General features: G+C 46.2%; 2 protein-coding genes across 2 annotated transcripts; both read right to left on the bottom strand.

Annotated features, from left to right (window-relative positions):
- Positions 1-4: 4 nt before the first annotated feature.
- On the bottom strand, positions 5-7,559 carry mxd3 (MAX dimerization protein 3). The gene is made up of 6 exons (XM_088932473.1): positions 7,368-7,559; positions 6,487-6,586; positions 5,693-5,722; positions 4,778-4,892; positions 4,350-4,515; positions 5-3,969 (listed from the first exon to the last, which is right to left on the bottom strand). Exons 1-6 carry the CDS (start codon positions 7,435-7,437, stop codon positions 3,851-3,853), a joined length of 600 nt encoding a protein of 199 aa, XP_088788599.1. The 5' UTR covers positions 7,438-7,559; the 3' UTR covers positions 5-3,850.
- A 921-nt stretch (positions 7,560-8,480) lies between these two features.
- LOC148821329 (lateral signaling target protein 2 homolog) lies at positions 8,481-22,717 on the bottom strand. Its single transcript, XM_088931803.1, has 13 exons — positions 21,723-22,717; positions 18,083-18,223; positions 17,796-17,933; positions 17,114-17,316; positions 15,459-15,548; positions 14,764-14,853; positions 13,955-14,056; positions 12,835-13,539; positions 12,221-12,342; positions 11,270-11,386; positions 10,684-10,797; positions 9,714-9,817; positions 8,481-9,145 (listed from the first exon to the last, which is right to left on the bottom strand). The coding sequence occupies exons 1-13, from the start codon at positions 21,762-21,764 to the stop codon at positions 9,023-9,025; spliced, it is 2,091 nt and encodes a 696-aa protein (XP_088787929.1). The 5' UTR covers positions 21,765-22,717; the 3' UTR covers positions 8,481-9,022.
- Positions 22,718-22,964: the final 247 nt, after the last annotated feature.

Below are 22,964 nucleotides of genomic sequence, written 5' to 3'. Positions count from 1 at the left end.
AAAATTGATTTAAATATATAAAAATATTTATTATACAAATTCTAATATTAAACAATGCTACATCAGATTACTGGGATAAGGGAATGTAAGTACATAAAAATGGTCCTTGTTCTTTCCATTCACATGGTAACGGCCCACCTAGCCCTAAAAACATCCAAAAGGTGTGCATTTCAAGCAGTAAATATAAAGGAAGTGCTATTTCTACAGCTTCATCTGCACATTAAAATACCAACAATTTAGTCAGCAATGATGCTTTAATCAGCAGAAAATAGAGCACCACATGGGTGCTGCAGAAGGCCATGTCAATAAACCCTAGCAGAATCTGAAAATGAAGTCTGACACTGCCAGTTTCACCTGTACCATACAGCAAGTGTAGAATGAGAAACATCTTCAACAGACCAACGTAGGGACAGTGGTATCGACAGCTGTCTAGCCCTGTTCTTCCAGGCAGTACCAGCAACTCAAGCCTGCTGCATTAACGGACTTGGCTATTAAACTGAATTAATGCCAAAACGTGGTGACCAAGCAGTATCTGCATTTCGAAACCTGTCGGCTCCATCTGCTTGATTAGCGTAATACTTTGTTTCAGCTGGTGGCTGAATTAAGTCCGGTAAGGCAAAAGTGTTGGAATTTGTTTCTGCCAGCATTTGGCATGCTAAATCCCCATTGTCCCACACAGAACCTACAGGGGTATTTTGCAAACCCACAGCAGTATGGAAGACTATTCTTGTGCCTCTTGAAGCTTGGGAAATGTACACTGTAGTCTCTGAGGGGACAGGGGCTGCGATGGCAGGAGCTTCTATTACCCGTCTTGTGCAGCAAACTTTAATTTAACCTGCAGGGGGTCTTATTAAACAGTTATAAACAGGGCTGGCAGACTAAAGCTGTGAATAACTGTTTCTTGTAGAACATTTCTATCATGCACAAGCGAATGGCTTTTCAACACTAAACTGCTGGCAGTACAAAAGGGGGTGTTGTGGCGGAGGTGCTATATAGAATGTGACATTCCTATGGTCTTGTTTTCACAACATCTTATTAAGTACAAAATTTTAGATTAGATACACAAATTTAAATTCAATCTATCACCTTAAAATAAATAAGTCATAATCACTGGAAGGAATTACCCCAGAGGAGATAACATAAATATAGATCATAGCCTCTCGCAGAATGTGCTCTAGGCACTGCTTTGTTTTTAAATCTGGACTAAAAACAGGGCTAATTTAAAAATTACGTTTTAAGTTTAACCTCTGAGTTATTACCTTCCTTCAAAACAAATACTACAGCACAATTACATTTAATAATGTGCCGGAATACATCATGAAAAAGAACAAGAAAACATATGCATGCAAAAAAAAAAAACATATAAAAAGAATGTTTAAAATCAGTGCTTGCTGGTAAGTAGCAAAAGAAAAAGAAGGTTGTCTTAAGTGCTGGTAAGAAAACTGGAATGTACTTCAGTGAAGCATTCGAATACGCACAATTCAAAACGGTTAACAAAAAATGCAATTCACTAAAACAAACCTTAAGAGCTTAAAATAATGAAGCATGCCCCTCCAGGATATTTCCATCTAATTAGCTTACACAATACAAGGCAAAAGAAGTGCAATGAACTGCTGTAAAAAGCGCTGTGCCAGTGAAGCTTGTCAGCATAATTGGAAAAACACGAGCAAGTGTGGCCCCTTTGGCACTCAGCTCTCTGCAGAGGAGTGCTCAGAATCAGGACCGGCCAGTCCTCAGTGCAACAGCAGTACTGTGCGCCTGCTCTGTAAAAAGCTGCGTAAGTATTACCCGGGTGGCACAATACCTTTCCTCCTGAAAATGGAATATTTGCTCATGATTATTCCATTCCGTACTGTTACTGATCTATTCTTTCCCAATGGCGGAAGAGTACTGCTTCCGGATATAACATGGGCTCCAGTCTCAGGGGAGCTCCTGCTGTAACCTTTAGCAAATCCTTCACTCAGACTGCTCCCACACCACGCCCTGCTGTACACATGGGCTCCCTCCTGCTCCTCTCTTCAGCAAGGACTCATTCATGCAGAATGGAAGACTCAACCTTTTCATAACAGGAGCTGCAAAATCATTCCAGGTAAAAGGGACCAAGAGATTTAACAGGAGTAATCTTTTTCCAGATAACAGACCATGCAATGCTAGACGTGCATGCTTATGGTATTTCGACCTCCCACACTTCAACAGGTTTCTCAAACCTTCATCAGCATTAACTTCTCACTATGCATTAGGGCTTGGAAAAAGGAGTTTCTGTTCCAAATTAACTTTAAGTGTACTTTGAGCACAAGGTTAAGCTAAATTCTCACATACTTAAGGTGTATAATAACTCCTGCTTTTTCCATTGCTGATAATGAAGAATCGAACAGTGAACAGTTTGACAATTTTCACTTAGACATGGGGTAGTTTTATCTAATTGAAAAAGATCAGGAAGCACATAACAAGGGATGGCCTTAAATTCCACGCTTTTGTCAGAATAAAAGCATGTGACATCCCGCCAGTTACCTCTCACAGAGCAGGCGCTATTGTCTGCTCTTCAGACTCTGACTTCACTCACATACTGGGCAACGAGGTGTTTCTATCGGTCTCACATTGTCAAAGGTTTAAAAAAAAGGATGCATATCATACAGGGTTCTGAGCGAATGACATCTCCCACCTTCTGAGTTTTACCTAAGAAAATACTGTCTTTTAAAACAAAGCAGCCAATTAAATTAGGCTCACACAAGCATGAGAAGGCATTGGACACTAAAACAGTTGGTGTTTCCTCACTCAAAAGCCATCACAAGCGCGAGAGTGCAAGACTGACAGTTTTCACTGCTCTAAAACTATCCTACAGCTTCCTTTTTTCCTTTGGATACAAAGGAATTGACTCCGCTTCCATCCCATAAAAGGCACAAAGTTATCTTGCCTGGAGGAACTCGCTCAGAACCTTCCTCAAGCAACTGGAATTCCAGCTGTGCAAAGATCATTTATCGTTTCTGATCTACGAAGTGCTTGGGGACATTGCATGCTGGATTTGATCACTTTGTTTAAGGGCACTGCTAAAGCCAACAACACCACTCGCCACTAAGGAATAAAAAAAACAGACTGCTGTACTGCAGGTGAATTGCATTGCTCCTTGTTCTACAACTTCTAATGGTGCTGAATAGGTAGTGTAAAACACCGCACTTAAAACTAAAACAGAGCACCAATAAATTCATAGTAAAAATGTTACTGTGGTAAATTTGCAAGGTAATTTCTACCCTTTTTCTATTTCTTGATAAATGAGTTTCATGATCTGCATTTCACTGTGCCTTTAACTGCAGTACACACGAGTACAATTTTATAATGTAATCTCAACTCATTGCAAACGCACACACTACCTGAAATAATAAAAAACGCAAAATATCCTTACAAAAGAAGAGCTAACTGTGCATGTCATGTCAAGGTAGTGAGAATACTTCATCCAGGACAGATGTCATTTCATGGTCGTGTTACAAAATCGTTTTTCTCGTTGGCTGCATCCTGTTTCAAGCACGCATTTGCAGCTCTTAAGTTTTTTTGCTTCACTTTTTTTTTTTTTAATCCTGACACGATCAGAAAGCTTCAGACAACAATGATCCATTCAGATCAGTGCATGTTGCCCGTGCAAACTGGCCCAGAAGTCGTTTTTTTTAGAAAAATGCTGTACATCTCAAAAGGTAAATGCATGTCAGTTGCTGTTTTTTTGTGCTATAGTTGCATTGCGCTTCTAGTGCAGAAAAAGTGCCTCGAAAATCTGGAGCATTTTCATTCCTGCTGTGGCGTGTCCGGCGGACTTGTTTGTTTTGTTCAGTTTTGTTTCTGACCAGCAGATGGCGCTCCGTCATAACCAAGCCCGCCCCGCGGTGGAATAGCTGTGGTCACCTTCGGCTTGCGTCGCCCCGAGGTTTTCGGACTCCACACACACAAACAGCGTGCTCTCCACGTCAACCTCCACGTCCTCTGCAACGACATACACGCGACGTTAATACTTTCGCAGAAGCAGGGTGGGACTTCAATAGGGATTGTACAATTACATGTAGTGTTTTCTGACCTCCTTCTAGTGGGGACACTTCATATGCAGAATAAAATCGAAGTACAGGAGCCTAAAGCCATGCTCTCTTGCAGCAGTACTAAACTTAGATCCAGTTGGTCAGCACATTAATTCTCCTGTATTGCTGTATTATTTCAGTGGGTGCACTGGTCCATACAAGCCCAGTGTCTGAACGGGCTTCATCACTCTGCTCCACAGCCCACTGAGAGCCGCCGTGTGGGGAGCGGACTGTGCGCACGCCAGCGCCTTGAGGGGAGTGTCCAGAGCGTTAGGAGACCAGGGGCAGTACCTCTGTCGGAGTCGGACCTCTCGGAGGACAGCGCGGAGCCCAGGCTGTCGCTGCGCGTCCTCTCCGTGCCTCCCAGCAGCTGCTCCAGGCGGCCCCGCAAGCCCCTCTGCTCCCAGCGCAGCCGGTCCTTCAGCCTCTCCGCCTGCTCATCCTGCTCCTGCAGCTTCTGGAAGGGCGCCAGCGCACAAGCGGGCAGTCACCACCGGGGTCCCAGCGAAACCAGCGGCGCCAAACCACAAGCACGAAACGGAGCGCGCACAAACACACCCGTGGGCACTCGTGCAGAAACAGGGTGGGCAATTATACCAGGGGCCCCGAATTCAGGAGGACAAATCTCACAGACGGGGTGGGGGGGGAGGTCTCTCTCCGACGGCCCATCGCAGTCACAAGCACACACGCGGTCTAGAGCGCTCGCGCCCGCCTCTCACCTTGATGTGCACCCGGGCCCGGCGCAGCAGATTCAGCGTGGTGTTCCGCACCGAGTCCGAGGACAGCGGCACCTGCTCCTTCAGGAGGTCCAGGCAGCGGCGCAGCTGGGCCCGCCTGTGCCCCACGGAACCAGGGCGAGAAAAGGGGGGGGGGGGGATAGAGAAATCGTGATGTTTTCAGCAGGGAAATGGACTGTCAGTCAACCGGAGATTCAGCAAAAGAAAGACACCTTCTGTTACGGTTTGGTATGGAGAAATGTTTAGCGTCCTGCCCCGCGAAAGGCTTGGCGCCGTTCTGAAGGGGAACGGAAGGCCTTTCCTTACTCTTCTAGAGTCATTCTGACAGAACCGCTCCCCCGAGGGACGGAGGGAAGTTATGCTGGATGGGGAGGGAGGTGGCTGGATTTGGAGAGGCGGGACGGATGTCACCAGAGCCTTAGAAGGGATTTGGAGACCGGAGACGTGTTTTTGTGTCTGTATCTTTCCGATATTGGGTGCTATTTTCTTTGTTCTTTTACTCTGTGACTGCCCCTTAATGACTGCATGTGAGCTTTGTTGAACATGAATACCAATAAAAGGGATGAAAGAACGTGCACGACTCCTGGCTGCGCTTAGTGAGCTGAGTCTCGGCCCCGAGGCGCTTGGCCGGAGAGCGCAGCCGGGCTGCCTGTCTGGACTCCCGGGGGGAACTCGGCTTTCCCGCTCCTCCTTCCCCAGGGCCGCCGGCGAAACCGCGTGGAAAAAAATCCCAAATCGGAGCGCAGGGCCTGAGCCTTACTCCCAGGCCCCTTCGCAAATTCTGCTTGCACTGTGTTGTGGGCTCAGTGATCTTTTTGCTCTTTCTTTACCACGCCAGCCAAATAAAACGGGCTGCAGTAGAGAGGTCCAAGGAAGAAAATAAATAAAACCTTTTACCTGTGCTTTTCCAGCTCGTTGTGCACTGATCTATGGGGGAGAAAAAAAGGACAGGTCAATCAAACTACCTTAAGAAAAGCTAAAGGGTCTGCTGTATAACTAAACCACAATTCAATCAACACGACTTTGGGAATTATTGAAAATGCGAACATTGGTAACTCCTGAGGCCACTGAAAAAAGTACTCTTCCTCCTCTCGTGAGAAGTGTCTGATGGGGTGTATTTTTTTTTAAAAAAAAGCAGACAAGATTATGTGCAATGCTTTAAACACAACGACAACGCATATTTTAAGTACACGACAATTTTCCATTTCGAATCGGAAGTATCAACCCACGTTACCACAGGCCTGAAATTAAGATTTATTCAAGACTGTGCTTCTGCAGCCCTTAACTGCAGGAAATTAGTGCAAGTCTAACCGCACGTCTTGAGTGCTCAGGAATAATGTTTATCACGGGAGCAACAGTGACACCCGAGTAGATTTCCCGTCTTCTTCACAAAACGATATTTCTGGGAACCGTTTGACAAAATCCTGAAGTTTTAGTGGGGATTAGAGAGGGCGAAAACTACCCGCAAGACCTTGAGCACTGTAACTTTTTACTTATTTGTAACACAGCAAACCTACTAACAACTGAGTAACCGCACCACGCCCAAACTCGGGTTAACTAGAAACGTAAACACGGTGATCAAAACTACAGTAACAGTTCCCGAATCGCTTGTCCGGGGAACAACGATTTGGGGGGGAATAAAGATAGTTTTCACTTGAAAGCAGCGCGCTTTTGGACAAGAGGCGCCTTACCTGACGTTGTCCGGATTCTTCCTGGCTTTGGGTTTGTGTCTCTTGTCCGACATCCCTCTGCTATTCAAAGGCTGCAGCGATGCATAGCCGTGCTCTGCTTCTAAAAAAAAAAAAACACCCCCATGACAAAAACAAAAAAACAAGCCGGGGTCACAATCTCTTTGTCTGTCCCCACCAGACAGGGTTAGAGAGAGGCTGGGCTGCGCTCCACCGGAGCCGCCTTTTGCATTGACGAGCATTGCCACCAGAACAAACACGTCTGAAAAGGGGAGATATTCCCACACGCTAAACTGTAACTCGGAAAAGTAACATTGCTGCTACACCCAATTCCTCATCTCCGCGTTTCTGCGGGTTTGATGCAGCCTTGCCGACGACAGTGACAGGTCCCCCCCCCAACCAACCAGCCGGCGATCAAAACACAGACGGGCTTTTTTTGGCGCCACGGTCAGCGCTAATCTTGGGATGCCGCACGAAAAAACCGAGCTGATTTTCAGGCGATTTTAGGCTCAAGCATCGGAGAGAAGGAGCTACCCTGCTCCCGGTGCGGGGCTGCGTTCATACAACTCCGCTCCGGGCTCATCTCGGTTTTTGAACCAGTGACGGCTTGGCGCCTCTGCGCAATAACAATATTGTATAACATAATATTTGGGTCAGCCAGTGGGACGGGCTCAGCGCGAAGGCCAGCCGAAACTGATCTTGGCGGACGGTTCGAGCACCACAACTGCGCCCGCAAACAGGTGCACCCCGATGCGATCTGCATTTTGCACGGAACCCCCCCACCAAAAAAAAAAAAAAACAGAACTGGAGAATAGTTCAGACGCAGCGGTCCTAACTGAGCTGCAAGTCAAAAGAGAAAGTATCCGAGCTGGGAGCTAACTTACCTCTTTCTCGCCTGTCCAAGTACTCCGCGGCCTGCAGCAGCACATGGATGTTACAGTTATTATTTTCCATTTTTTTCCCCCCTTGCTTTTAAAGACCGTGCAAACTGGAAAGATGGGTGCAGCTATTCCGCCTACCAACCCCACTAATTCCGTGCCGAAGGGGGCAAAGTGCTACCGAAGGTGCCTTGTTTAAGGCTGACGTCACCTTCCCCCGCCTCCCTAGGACGTTAGGGCGCGCCCTTGCAACGTCGACAGGCACAGAAACACGCCCCCTGAGCGCCGTCGGAAGGAGAACACTGCCATCTTTGTTGTGGCCTAAACTTAAAAATACTTCATTTTTACCCCCCCCCCTTTTAAGCCGTCCGACCACCATCGTGTTGTGCACATCCAAACTGGCCGCGGCGCTGAATCTAGGCTGCAGTGGGAGTTCAGGGTGTGGTAAAAGGATCACCACAGCCTTCGTCTTTCACTTTCCCTGCTGAACCTGCATCGACTTCAGTAATCGATACAGCAGAAGTATTGCTCCAAACTTTGAAGGTGTTCGCCATATTTGGTCAGATCAATGAACGGATATGTTAATCTCAAAATATAGCCCTTTCTCGGGGAGGAGTGGGAAATACTTCAGCCGGTATTTCGGGGGGAAAAAAATAGTAGTCATTCAGCATTTAATTCTGCCGCATTCAACATGGACGTCTGCGTGTGACATCGGCGTTTGACCAACACGTTGATTTTCATTGGTCAGTAGCCGACGAGGACCGCCCCCACAGCGCGGTGGTGTAGCCGGATTGGCGGACGGGAAGAGAACGTGACGTCTTACAGAGATGATTTAAAAATACAAGCAGGCGGGAACAGTCAGGAGAGTTTGAAAATTCAAAAAGGTAGAGAAAACGAGGGAAAGTGGTCCTTTGCGTGAAAGGACTGCCTTTTCAAGTCTAACTTTCTGAAACCCAGCAGACGTCTTCCGTCATTTGCACTGAATTACGCTGTGTAATACTGCGACGACGACGGAATCATTGGAGATTGTTTTCTCGTTGCTAAATCTTACCAGTAGTGAAACTAAAGCAAGTTATGAAATTAAATAAAACCACTGGGAGCACAGACCCGTGCTGCAGATTAGGTTGTTAAACATTTCAATTTATTGTCGAGAGGAACTCCATTAGACTTTTTTTTTTACAAAAACATTTAAAAAAAATTCTACCCATTATGTAATTAAATACAATTTTCACGTTTTCATGAAGTTTACTTAAAATTTTGCAACTTAACTAGAAATTCCCTGAAATTACTACATCATGGTGCAAAAGGGGTTTCTCTCAATACTTGAAAGCATAAATCCAGAATTTCACAATGTGCAGAGCTATAAGAAAAATAACCTTTCTTGCTGAAAAGCAGATGCATTTCTGGAACAGTGCTAGCCACAGGAGCCTTAGGAACTACAGATCTACAAAACTTAGGAAAATCTAATGGAAATACATACAAAGGCTAACTTAAAATTCTGTAGAGGGTATACAGAAAAAAAAAGATCAGTTGTGACTCAGTTTGCAGTCATTGGCCAAGGACACTACCAAACACCCAGCTTTCCCCCCCCCCAGAACTCAACCTTCCAGATCACCCCCCCCCCCATCCCCCAATCAAGTCCGTTTTCCCTTTCACTCCTCTCAAAGTGGCGTGGTTTCTCCCACGATGTGGAAATCGTAGCAGTGGTTGCACACGCGCACCGGCTTCATCTGTCCGAAGCGAGGCAGCGGGGCCTCGTGGGGGGAGCAGCGTGCACAGAAGATCTGAAACGAGCAGGAGAGGCCAGGCCATCGACTTCGTCCTCTGCTGAACGAGGCAGGAGTATCCGGTGCAGGGTCGCGGGGGAGCAAGGCAGGGTGCAGCCCATTTGGGATGCCAGTCCATTGCAGGACACACACACACACACCACATACACCAGGGCCAATTAGTCCACCAGTGGGACTTTGTATTTGTGTGGGTTTCCTCTCGCAGTCCAAACACTCCACGCAGGTAGCGGCCCTGGTCCAGAATTGAACCCCAGAACTGCAAGGCAGCAGCCCTAACCCCTCTGCTCCCCCCTGCCATCCTCGAACGATAAAGCTTTTTCTAAGCGAACCAATTTTGTTTCCAGAAAAAAAAAAATCAAATCATGCCATTTATTTCTGCCTCCCCAGGATCAAAAACATGCAACACAGAAAATGAACAGACCCTCACTCACTCCAAAAGCCAGCAAGCAGGTTCAGATCTGGGTTAGACTGGCGAAGCTTTAGCACAGAGCTGCGTAAACGAAGCGTTTAGCATGCCCCTTGAGCAGCGCCCAGCAGGCCGCGAGACCTCGGTCCTGGTGCCTACCTTCCCACAGCTCCGGCAGTGGTGCCGCCGGCGCAGGATGGTGAACGGGGCTTGGCAGGCTGTGCAGTGGTCACAGGCACTGTCGGGCACCCAGACAGGTGGTCCTGCCAGGGAAGAGACGGCCTGTGAGTTTCCCCCCCCCATACTGTATGTGACGGGGCTGGTGCACTGAACCCATCTCTGAAACCTAGATGGTGTGGACCTCTGTGGCAGAGTCTCTTGGCACGTCTGTGCTTTGATCCCACTAAAAACCTGGGTCAAATCCCAGCAGGGGCAGAGAGAGCTGCATTTTCAAGAGCTAACCTTAAGCCCCACAGCCCAATCTTCTCCTCCTCCTGCTGCTCTGGACTTTCACCCTTCAGCCTCAGTGTGGTTTGATGGGTCAGAGCAATGTACAACAGCATTACCTCACCTAGGATTTGAGTCCTCAACATTCCCTTTACAAATCCATTGCTTGATACATGGGGCTTTTGATAGACTACAATAGCACGTGTATAGGACTTAATTCCTAAGAGTATACAGTACCAAACCCACTATATGTTGCAGTCAAGCATTAACTGCTCATATCCCATTGCAATCTAAGCCATCATTTTATACAGGTGCTGTTCTGGAAACTGCCCTCCCCTCTCAAAAAAAAAAACTTAGGTAGCTCAAACCAAACACCAGGAGTCACGTTTTTGTGGTAGTAACATTATATCCAAAGATGGCTACATCTGTAATACGTCTTATGTTTCATTTAATGTTAATACAAAAAAAATCCTGACCTAATATTGCATTTATATACATGTGCATAAATAGAATGTACACGAGAACACAGGCATATACAAAAAGTATGCAGTTTTAATTTAAGAGAACTTGAATGACCAAATCTGCAAGTGCCCTGAAAAACAAGAAGTAGGTCAGTTTACCTTAAATATCCATGTTTAACAGCTATGCGCCCTGTCAGGTTTAGACCCTCCTAATCCTTTACCTCCTATATTGCCCATGTCTGAAACTCCGGCGTTCAGATCGTCACACAATTCACATTCCTCTGGGCCAGGATCGGGACCTTCCTCCAGCCGCTGGTCTTCCTCCTCTCCCTCTGCTGTGAAACAGGAGAGAACGCACTCTCCTTAGATCCGTCACTCTCCGCTTTGCTCACTCGGAGCCTGGAGCGGCCAGGATGCTAAATTAATTCAGGGCAAAAATGGGACTCGAGACTCTGGCACATTCGTCTAATTGACGGAGGCTTCAATAGCTTTAATCACATTTTGCTAAGAGGAATGCACTAAGAAGGGAATTCACTAGGCTGCAAAAAGCAAGAGGTTTGTGACTCTGATCTAAATTTAGTCACCAAATGTGACAATCTGTGCTTGATTAAATAATCAAAACACATAGCAGGCATCTACAATTTCCTTTTCTAAAAAAAAGCTGTCAGCTTTCATATACTCATATTGGATAAGGGTGGCCATCAAGCCTGCAAAAACAAGCAAAGTGTTTATTGGAGCTCAAAGTCTGTACTCGGGAGGCGTCTGAAAAAGTTTCCTGCCCACAACAAGATGACAAGTTTGGCTTACTGTGAGGCGGGACAGAGCCATCCCACACTTCGTCATGGGAGACGATCAACTCAAAGACGCACTTCAAAATTGCTCGCATATCGCTGGCAAAGTTCGTCTGGAGCTGGTCTGCAACCCCTGCAAATGAAAACGGGTATGTAGCACTGTCCATCCTATGGGATCTGGGAGCATTTTACATATAGGAGGAGACCCAGAGGATTGAAGTGTTCCACCTGCTTGGGCAACGGGTGGCTGCCATTAAGAACCAGAAGAGCAGGCAGAGAAGTGAGAAATCTGTCCTCAAGGGGGCGAACGTATTTAAATTGAAACCTCTTTGCAAATTGAAGAAATTTAGGGAAGCCAGATGATTGTAAGTCCCAAGAGGAGTCCACCCAGGAGATCAGGGTTAACACCCTTTTCGGTTATGAACAGTGCCATGTGATCATTAATGATCAAGTTGTCAGTAACTAGATGTACCGTCTCGTTCAAAGGACAGAAAACAGCAGTGTCACCTACTGGTGAACCAACACCGTTTACAGAAACATCCTTAGAGGTTTCCTAGGCCCAATACTTTGTCTAATGTAATTCTCAGAAGGTAAGCAAGGTGGTAATGCTGCAGTCATTAAACAAAAGGACCATTACATAAACCTTATTTATCCTTCTTATTGTTTCATTGAAGCTAAATCCTAACCACTTATTAAATGCCTTGGCTTTAACCCAAACCAGAGGGTGCGTTTTAAGATGCAAGATTTAATATGAAAGCCCATTAAGGAACATTCAGATTTCGAAGGCAACAAATTGTATCCATCACCCCCTCCTAGAGCTTTATGCAGGGCCTGGTATTGGAATATTAAACACAGCGGGTTAAGCGTCTTAAGAACTTCACTAACTTCAGCTGATTGCGCCGAGGTGCATCAATGAAAGCAGTGTAGTTTTTCCAGAGTCTATAAAGGAAACGAATCTGTAGGCTACCTGAGATGCACACAAACAGCCTGTGTATCAGGTCGTTGCTGCAGCTGTACCGAGCACGGAGGTCCACTCTCTCATCGTAGACGCCCGCTTGGCTGGTCTGGTTCTCCTGCTCACTGCCAATCCTTCAAAAAAAGGAAATTAAAAAAAAATCAAGATTCTGCTAAATCAGTGTTCCAATATGAACGTTAAATCATGTTATTTAAGTTAAGTGTACTTTCAACAGCAGGCTTCTTCTTGCGTGGGAGGAAGACCCTTCATCCAAGTATAGGTCTTGTAATAGAGTTTGATTGATTTTTTTTTCCCCCCCCGACTGCCATCTCTGTATATTTAATTCATTTACTGTGCAGCAGAATGTTTGAACACAATGAAAACAAGTGACTTGGACCCCTCCAGTCCAACAAACCACTCAGTCTTATACCTAGTAGCTCAGCTGCCTCAATTAAACCCAAACCTCCATCTCCCAGTCAAAGTGGAGACAGACCCTTCCCATACTCTTCCAGCCACGCTGTTGCTACTGAAACTCAGAACTCTCCTTCAACCTGCGGCTGTTTCTTTAAGACCGAGGTCGCTCTGTCTCAATGTCCTGCCTCCCGGTGCATCTGTTCGCTCGTTACCTTCTGCCGTCTCCGAAGGGGCGCCTGGCTGCCACAGCCGGAAACGGCTGCCCAGAATGCCAACTGTGCACCATCACCCTGCGCCTCCACTGGCGCTCCCTGGCTTCTGCCTCGGTGCCGGCACCGGGGCTGCTGGGATGGGGGGAGCGATGGGAACACACTCCGGCGGCGGCGGCCCAATCAGCAGTCCGCCCCGCCTGCTCCCTGGAGCCCTGCCCGGGGAGGCCGGCTTCAGGCTGCGGGCCTGAGTCCGGCACACGAGCAGGCCCGCTCTCCCCGGCTTCCGCCAGCTGGCGCCGCCCCTGCTCTTGGAACCCCGAGCTGCAGAGCGCACACGCGGCCCCGGAGAAGGTGGCGCCCCACTTCTCGTGGGAAACGGGGGACCGTCTGTCACATCCCACGGCCTCCTGGTCCGGAGTGGGGCAGCGAGGATGCTCGGGCCAAACGCCAGTACCGCTGCAGCAAAGTGGGGGTGCTGTGGAGGAGCAGGGGTGGCTGGGATACGTGGCAGGTGCCTGGCGAGACCCAGGCACAGACGGCCCATCCTCCACTGGCCTGGAGTCAACAGTGGGGTCAGTGCCAGGGAGGGACTCTTGTCCTCCAGTAGCAGAGGCTGAAGAACACAGGAAGTCGCTGGACTCGGCAGCACACAGGTTTCTTTCCAGGACATCGAGCTCCTCCTTGGTCAGGACCCGCAGCAGATCCCTGCAAAGGGAAAGGTTTCTGTATTGGTTGATGAAGGAGGTGCAAAAAGTCACCACCCTACCCCTCTCAATTCAGAAAGATTGACATTTCAGCCTTTCTATATTTTAACGCTGCACAAAGACAACAGAAACATTGCCATAAATAACATTTTTATGAACATTAGTTCAAAAAAAGTTTCTAGATCCTAAGGAGTAAGCACACAAAGTCATTTGTATGAAGCAGAATATTCATTACAAAAATAATCACAAGTTTCTAAAAAAAAAAGTACAAACTTTGCCAGATTACTTTTTTTAGAAAACTGGGTGAGAGGGCATTAATGCATGGCACTTTAAAGAAGTCTAAAGAGGAAGCAACAGTGGCAGCAGGACGACAAGCAATGCAGCAGGGCAGGCCAGGCCACAACACCCCGACTGACCTGATTTTCAGCAGGAGGGAGTAGAAAGGGCTGAAGAGGCTAGACATGCCCTCTGGTCCATGCTGGAGGTTCAGTGGGCCATCTGGGAAGATCAGCAGGCCACTTCGTTTACAAAGAGAGGGAGAAAGGTTCATTCATCAGGAAACTCCATACAGCCATATCAGGCCATTGTCTGTATAAGCGGTTGATAAAAACAGGCATTTGTGTCATTAGATTTTTTTTATTGGAAATCAAGTATTGCAACGTCTGCAACATTGCCAATGGTGTTAACTTTCTGCTTTAAAAGCAGATGAGTGCTCAATGAGTTAAATTTGAAATTTTATTTTACAATATCTAAAAGTGTCCCAGGAACAATGATCTACAGAAAAAAAAAGAACAAAAAATATCAATGCGTCTTTACTAGTAGTGATTTAGACTTCAGTAGTGGGATGTAAAAAAAAAAGATAAAACCGGTGGTTTTGAGATTCTATATCAAAACAAGGAATGGAAAACCAAAATTGCAGCGTCTTTACTTCAAGTACAAACTGCAGTGAGCTGCACATTTAACGTGCTATAATTTAATATTTTCCTTAGCCTGTTTCATTCACTAAAACTGATGCCTCTAAAAATTAGATTCAGGGTCACAAATAAAACAATCCAGGTGTTTTTATAGCATAAATATGTACATCAGAGTACCGTGTCCAAGTGGGCTATTTTTAACAACTTAGGACAGCAGAAGCAGAAGCATCGTTCCTTCTGGTTGTGCAGAAAGAAATTTCACTGAAGACTACACGGATCAAAGAGCAAAAAAAAAAAAACCCCATGCTCACCAAATTATGGCCAGTCTGGGGATGGTGAACATCACCAGTGGTTCATAGCCATCAATCAGCTCCTGGCTTAAGTACCCCAGTTTCAATGCTCTATAAAAGGAGAGAACAGAATCAAGTGACAATGGCTCCATTATAAAGTGGTGCACTTAATAATTCAGATAATTATTGTAGCCAATGCAAACGGCAATGGGCAAGGAAAACATGTTGCTAAATCAAGCACAAAAGTGATTATATGGTCAGTTTATAAGACCACATTGTACTACTTTAGAGTCAAACTAAACAAGAATCAAACTACTGTACAAGAGATCTCCAGTTAGTCAACCCGTGTAACTAAAGGACTGATAAAAACTTTTGGAGTGATTTAGTTTGAGCATGTCCAACCCTAGTCTAGGAGACCAAAAGTGTCTCCAGGATTTTCCCCAAGTCTCTTTAAAGCAGCAGCACCTGCTCTCCAGGACCAAGACTGAACATCCATGGTTCAGAAAATCTGGTGCACCAGCTCAAACTAAATACCAAAAATATTTTCTTGTCTTCAGGAAGACCTAAAATGTTGAAGCTGGCTATTTATGACGCATTCATAAGTCATGACATCCTCGTGTCTTGTCAGCTTTTGATATAGACTTTCTAAAACTGAAGGTTTAAATAAGATTCAAAATAGAGTATCCAGGTTTTCTAGAAGGTCCATGTAGTCTCACCTCTCCACAGTCTCGCAGAACAGCACCACGATCTCCTGCTGCCTCTGTAGTTCCTCTGCCGACTTCACTGGGATCACCATGGAAATATAGCTGAAAAACAAAGCCCCTTTCAGCACCACACCTCTCACAACCTCACACCTCCCAGGCACACTTTTGTGTTCAATCATAAATGAAAGGAGTCACAATAATTAGCTTTCCCATTAAAAAGTTCAGGATGTTTGCGCATAGTGGCAAGTACAGGCCTGAAAAACACCTCTTACGTTTGCCTGAGGGCAAAGCTAAACCACTTCGCTGACTTGCTCACGGTGCTATTGTAGCAGTCATGTCTAAGACGCATCTTGGTAAAAAAATGTAGTTAAGTTACACACATCATGAGTACAGTATTACAGTCTGACAAATCATCTAAATTAGAAATGGCCAGGTAGCCAAAACCACAGACTTTAATTCATGTCTCTCTCTCGTCACTCAAACGATGAGGTAAAATTAGCAGACCTACAAATAAGATCTGAAACCAAGACATGCTTATTTCATTTTCCCTGTTCAACGACCAATTGCATGATGATCAAACCATCTGCCTTGCACTTTTTCCTAGTCATTTAAGAAAACCACATGAAGCAAGAAACCACAATGACGGCACAACTAGCTTCAGTGCGCTCATCCCCAAGGAACCCCAAAATTCTCTGTTGTTCCCATGGCCTGCATTTCAGAAGGGGGAAAGTTCAGACGTCAGTGCCTTGATTAATCCAATGTGAACAACCCATGAAAGCCACAGCAAGTGGTATTTACCTCCGTCATATCAGCAAACAAGTCTAGGATGCAGTTACAGCATGACACAGAGGCCACCACTTATCAGATTCACCTTGACGGTTCAAGGTTGCTCAATGCACAAGACCACAATGATTTGAAAGGCACTGGTCTGAAAAGAGCAGACATTTTTGAGGTTGACAGTTTGCTAAGAAAAATACTGCAAGCAACAAAGCACCTTTTGAAATCCAGAAACATTTCAATAATGAGTTTTAATTAAAACACTTCATCAAGGTTTTTTCAACCCAAAATGGGGGGAGGAGATAACGCGCCCCACCACCACCCTTGCATCGTCATCATTACAGCAGGAGTAAATGGCTGCACTGTACTGAACAGGTGGTCTAAAGAACCTGAACAGCAGCAAATCTAAGTCACTTCTGCATCCCTAAACCTTTCGCCATACAAAGCTTCTCCACACTATTTCATTCCTTCAAAGCCATTAAAATAAATTCTGGACATCACGGCTTCTGTCCAAGAGGAAAAGAACAGCCGGTCCGATCAAAACCCTTTCATAGGATCCTGGAAGACAAACCTCAGCGTCCTTTACACTAAATCTACATGTTTAAGAGCTTGCAAGCTGGAATGAACTACTCTAACGTGAACGGCAAGCAGGCAGAGAACTGAAGGCTCCGACGATCCGAGAGGGGAAATAAACACAAAGAACCAATATGAATACAGGAATTAATTTTTACTTGGAGATCTGCATTTTATTATGCTAAAAACCACAAATCGCATACAAATTTTGAAAGTGAAAAAAAAAGATTTTAAACTGAGAAACGCAAAAGCCTTTTCAACAGTGACTGCTGCTGGCACGAGGCCACCGAGAGCAAAGGCAGGCGCCCTCCCCGTACCTGAGCTCGAACTCGGCGAAGACGCGGTCGTACTGCAGCAGAGCCTCCCGGAGCCGGGGAGAGTAGCTGTGCGGGTCGCTCAGGCACTGCTCCCTCAGCCGCAGCCTGGCGTCCTCCAGGCAGAACAGGAGCCGCGCCGCCAGGGGGCGCAACAGCAGCCCCTCCGACTCGCGCACCTCCAGGAAGGAGCCCACCAACAGGCACTGCGGCGCGAGAGAGCGGTCAGCTTTCCGACAGCTGCCAAACAGGGCGGCGCGCGGGGTGGAACGGGAGCTGCAGAGGTTTGTCCCCCCAACCCCCAACCCCCCTCCTTCGTGTCATGTGTCGGGATGAGCACTAACAAGCCGAAAGGGCAGGTGTGCTTACCGTCAGTGGCTACTGGCTACATACTGTAACTCTGCACCATTCTCCCAACTCTTGGCCCAGTAGAAAAACAGGGCCAACGTATACCAGTGTACTACAGAAGAGGTAAGGAGTGAACACATGGGACCTCAGACTTTACAACAGGATCAATAGAATATTCTATATTTTAAAAAAGGACCATAATTAAAATGAACATTGGAACGTTTCAAAAACTATCGCTTAGCACAAGTGGTGGGTGTAGGGACAGAATGACACAACCAGATGGATGATATGGCTGCATTTACAGCTTCACGGAGGACTCCACAGACGTCTCCCTCACCTCTGCCGCGAACCACAGCTGCACGCCCAGGTTCTCGTGAAGAATCTCGTCGGGAAACTTGACGTGGTAGTCGCGGCTCTGTCTCTGCGCCGAGATGCAGTCCTCCATCACCAGCTCGACGGCTCGCAACATGCGATCCTGCCAGGCAGCACAATCACAGGGGTTTGGTTCAATTTGGACTTCGGCCTAAATTACTCGGCAGTTTAACAGAGCAAGGCACCCCTCAGTAAAGGGCAAACAAGTTCAACCGATCAGAGTCTTCGTGGGTAGGAGTGCTCGCCGGCTACCTGGCTAATACGGAGCTGGTTAAGCAGCACCAGGTACTTCTGGGGGTCCTTCCGCAGGTCGATGCCATTCAGCTCTGCTGTGACACGGGTCAAGTCCTCATCAGCAAAGTAGAACTGGGCCAGCGGCCTCCGGTCTGACCTCTGAGAGGGGAGAAAACATGACGACTGATGAAGGCCACCACTGCCCACAGAGCTCATCCATGTGCTGGGATGCTCCCTTGATCCAGACCTTCAACAGCATTAAGAGCAAATTAACAAAACTAAATCACAGTATCAGAAGAAAGTCCACCCCCCTGCACTGGACGAACACCTTCCCTTTAAGTGATTCACGACTGTAATGCTTGCTCAATCAAAGCTAATTGGGGAAAGTGAATAGTTCAGTTACGAAACAAATAAAGTATCCAGTCCCCCTACCCCAACTCACAGACCACATTTTGACCTAATAAAAGAAAAAAAATCAGATTCTAATCTTCCATCTTTATAAATACAATATTGTGGCTACAGATGACAGACGGCTGTGGGGTGCCCCAGTTCTGCTTTAGAATGTAGCAGATCCATTGGCTTGCAGGCCATGTTGCCTACAAGCTCAGACACATCCCCCAGATCTGTGGTGCTCTGTTGTAGAAGCTGTCAGACCAGAAAGATAGGAATGCGAGTAGGCAGGTGTTGACCCATCCCTGCAGTTTCCTGTGAATTAAAGGCACGGTCTGGGAAATGCTACAGTAATAGGGATAAATGTGGATGTATATGCATAAATGCACATATTTTAGTTCCATTACACCATCATTTGTGCAATCCATCCTCGCCTCTAAGCCACAGAGCACAGGCATGACACTGACAACACCAGTGACGGAAGTAACAAGCCACTTCTCGATTCCAGGGCATTCCAAGGCCAAATTACAGCTGTTGATGTAATAATGGCATGACTAATGTGTACACGTTCAACATGCAGAAAAAGCAACAATCAATATTCACAGTTTCAACAGCTGGCTTAGTTTCATTAAAAAGACCTGGAGAGGAGCAAGACTCGTTTCCTTCTGCATCTACGCGAGCGAATCTGGCATATGTCCTTCTTAAACAGGACCCAGCAGTGCAATGAGAAATACAATGAAAACATCCTTTCAATGCCAATGCACAGTGCACACAATGTCTGCTTCTGGATGAACAACTTCAGGTGGTTTCTTACAACACATTGAAAATGAGTGCGAGATAACTTCATGTCCCAGAAACCCCAAGATGACCCCTAATCTTCGAGGGGTCCCATCTAACATGACTGGTGAAGGCAAAGCCAGGATACTGCCCATCAGGGATACTGAACATAGAAGGTCTCACAAATGTGTTTTTGTTCCTCTACAACGTTTCATACATTTAGGCATCTAGCCCAATTCCAAAATAAAGACTTGTTAGGTGGATCAGTACTGTTAACTGAAGCAGAAGTGAATGCAGCACTAATACACTGAAAGAACTGGACACTTGGTATCAGTACTGGACATTGTGAATAAACTTCAAACATCAAGGTGTAATAGGTCGAACTCCTTACTAGTGCTTTGTAAGCAGCAGGAGATAAGAGGCTACCTCAACAGGAAACTTCTCAAATACGCAAACAATAGGCCTGCCTGTTTGAAGTCAGCCATTGAGGGAGCCTGCCGTTGACAAATCACTATTAAAGGCAACAAACGTAGATATTGCCATCCAGTCAGATTTCAGGTGAATGTTTTAGTACCGATATGAAAAGGAATTAAAAGTGCATGTCGATATATTAAGGTGTTGGACGATTGTCTCCAGATCTGAAACCACTCTACCCCTACCCCACACACTGGTTTAAAAAAGGAAAGGGAATTTTGTTTAAAAGCAGGGGGCGGAGGGGAAAACTCATCTTAAAGATGTGGAAATTAAATCTTAATTCTGTGGAACTGTACTTCACAAAAGCTTTAAGGATCTCTTGAGTCCATAAAATATTTAGTATCAAAGCTCAATACTGTGGAGTCAATAAACCCCTCAAGACTGTTGTGGCTCAACAAGTTTAACCACAGCTAAGGAAAACAAAGAACTGGGCCTATCTTGTCTGCGACTGACTGAGGCAGTCGACGCTGAAAGAACAGGCTTGTGTGAAAGGGAGCGATGTGGATTAAGGCAGGTTCAGAACCCACAGTCTGGAGACTGTAAATACCATTGCATCACACGCGGCTGTGCTGCGGTTCAGCACCACTCCAGGCAAAGTCTGGAGAACGTGAGGAAATCCACGCATTCCCCCAAATCTTTCCCAACACGGCCTTTGTTTTTAGGGACAACCGAAAAAAAAATACGGAAAGAATGCGAAGACGGGCTTGGATATTTCAAGCCGGGAATGCCTTCCTTTTGTACAATTCCACAGCCAATAAACCTACTGGTCCCCGACTGACATTCCAGAAAATCCCATAAAAAAAACGGCACAGAACTCTTAGACCGTCTGTTCCTAAATATGTGCTTTCCTCTCTGAAGCAGCACGCAATTTCGCAAACCGGTAACGAGGGCGTCAAAATGTCTAGTATTCTTCTGCTCTTAATTCTGGGTACTGGAGTAAAAACACTAGAACAATTTGGGAAGGCGAATAATTCACATTCAAGGTTCAAATTCAAATGAAAGCCAGTCTTCGGCCACTCATCTTAAGTTATGTGAAAACGCTGAAGTTATAGTGACAGAGGCATGGGATGCTCACAAACCCCAGGGGAATTTAACACTAAGGCTTTTCTTTTGGTTATCTGGAATCTGGGATTACTCCCCCCCCAGTACAACCTGCATGGACCATCAAGGATGAGCCTAAACCCTTCAGCTAGGCCAAACTGGTCTAGGGGCACCATGGGCTCAATTCCTCAGGCTGGTTTCCTTCTTCAACACCCGAGGCATTCTAGATGTTTTGAAGGATGACTTGGCAACCAAAACAATAACTTTCACCCTCCTGCAAGGCTGCTGCTATACATAAAGCATAAGGAATCTGCACCACACTCAAGCCCGTAGGTCTCCGATGCAGCGGCACTAACAAACCACAAGGAGCAAATATCTTTCAACCTCACACGTCACTCGAGTCAAGCGTAAAATGAATCTGTTCGAACTAACTAGAGGAGAAAAAAAAAACTTTACTAAAATCTTCCTTCACCCCTCTTCTCTTTTCTTTCTTTAAAGTTTGATTCACAATCGTTTCGAGGGGAAAACCCACACCGAACGCATCTTAACTGAACAATCGGGTTTGAAAGCCTTTCGGGACTCGGGCTGGGCATGCTAATGAAAATAAGAGCTTTTAAACTCTCCGACGGTTCTGTTCATAAACCACGCCTGAATGTCAGTACAGGCATCACACAATCGTATTTTAAAGAATACTCATTTTAGCCTTCCGCTCTCATCACCGTCGTGTTTGTACATCTTTGCCGCCTCTGGTTACTTTTTTTAGTGTAAATGTTATCCTTCATGCTTCTTAATTTTTTTATGAGTGGTCATCTAGAGACTGTTATCCCTTACCAAGAAGCTAAATCGGTCACGGTGGTTTTGTTGTGGCCATTGTCAAAGCAAGAGAAAGTGGATAAAGTTTCGGGATTTGCTGGTTTCGGCATGTGATCAATGTAGGTGTCAGGAATTGCCCGAAAACAAATAGAAAAAAACTTACCTTTGGCCGGCAAAACCATCTCCTCATGAGGGCTGAGAGCATTTTTTTTTAAAAAAAGACGATGTTCTCGAGTTAGGACGTTTAAATCTGCTTGTGAAGAGAGAACTCGCAGGGTTTTATGGCGATTTTTCAAGCCAGTTACACGCTCCCCTTTTTCCTTCGTGAATTAGCTTCTCGGCTTCACCGCCTTCATGTGACGAAAAGTTTCTGGTAGTACGGTGCTTTGTAGGTTAGTGTCGTTTTTTTTAATAGAACATCTCAGTTTCAGGGATTTTTCTTACTGTTTTTAATATTGACCCTTCCTGTGTCCTCAGGGTGCATAAATTACTGTAAATCATAGTTGCGGGAATCTTTCCAGTTTAAGTTGCCGTAGGTAGCCCTTCTTAAAATAGCACCTTTCTGCCGGTACATGCCTACATAAATAATCCAAAGATCGATATCTTTCCCACTACACACACACACCCCCCCCCAAAAAAAAAAAACATACAGTTGCCGTTTGATTTTGCCGTGATATCACCTCGACGTTGCGAAATCAATCAGTTTCAATCTCGTCATACCTCCGAGGCACTCCGCGGTGTTCTCAGGAAGTACGAGATACTAGCAACTGGATGAAGAAAAAACAAAACAACTTTGCATCTTCTGGTTTTCTTCATTTCCTTGTCCGACTTGCACTCCCGTTTGCTACAGCGCCCCACATGCTTGGTATACAAGCAAGCCAGGCTCACTTACGCGAAATGAGGCGTCTCAGTTCCTGTTTTACCTGTGTCTTCTATACTTCCAGGTAAAGACACTTTTACTCTTCTGCCTTTTTTTTAGGCTTTCCTCCCCACCACGCAGGCACGCTTGCTTGCGTGCTTGCTTTAATCCTGCCTTGCTTTCCCCCAGCCGCTACCTCGCTGGAATCACTTTAAAACTTGGGGGTAGGAATGGGGGAAAACCAACCCAATGTCTCGCCTATTAACCTCAGTGCTCTCGGCCGCCCGCCGCCGCTCCACGCCTTTTCAAGCGGGGACGGCGCGTGACGTCACGCCCCGCGGGCTCGCGACCGCCTCTCTCCCAGCACCTGGGCTCACCTGCGGCTCCGTGAAGCGGGGTGATGATGATGTATTGCGGTCCGGGGGGGTGCCTTCGGTTTGGATCTCTAATCTGGGGAGGAGGGGGGAAACAACGCGTCATACGCGAATTGCTGTTCTTTTTTTTTTTTTGCTCTTACAAGTAAATGAAAGGCCTGTTCAAACCCAC

Source organism: Atractosteus spatula, chromosome 14, assembly GCF_055471065.1.
Source record: "Atractosteus spatula isolate fAtrSpa1 chromosome 14, fAtrSpa1.hap1, whole genome shotgun sequence".
Classification (NCBI taxonomy): domain Eukaryota; kingdom Metazoa; phylum Chordata; class Actinopteri; order Semionotiformes; family Lepisosteidae; genus Atractosteus; species Atractosteus spatula.
This window is presented reverse-complemented; position numbering and strand designations above follow the sequence as displayed.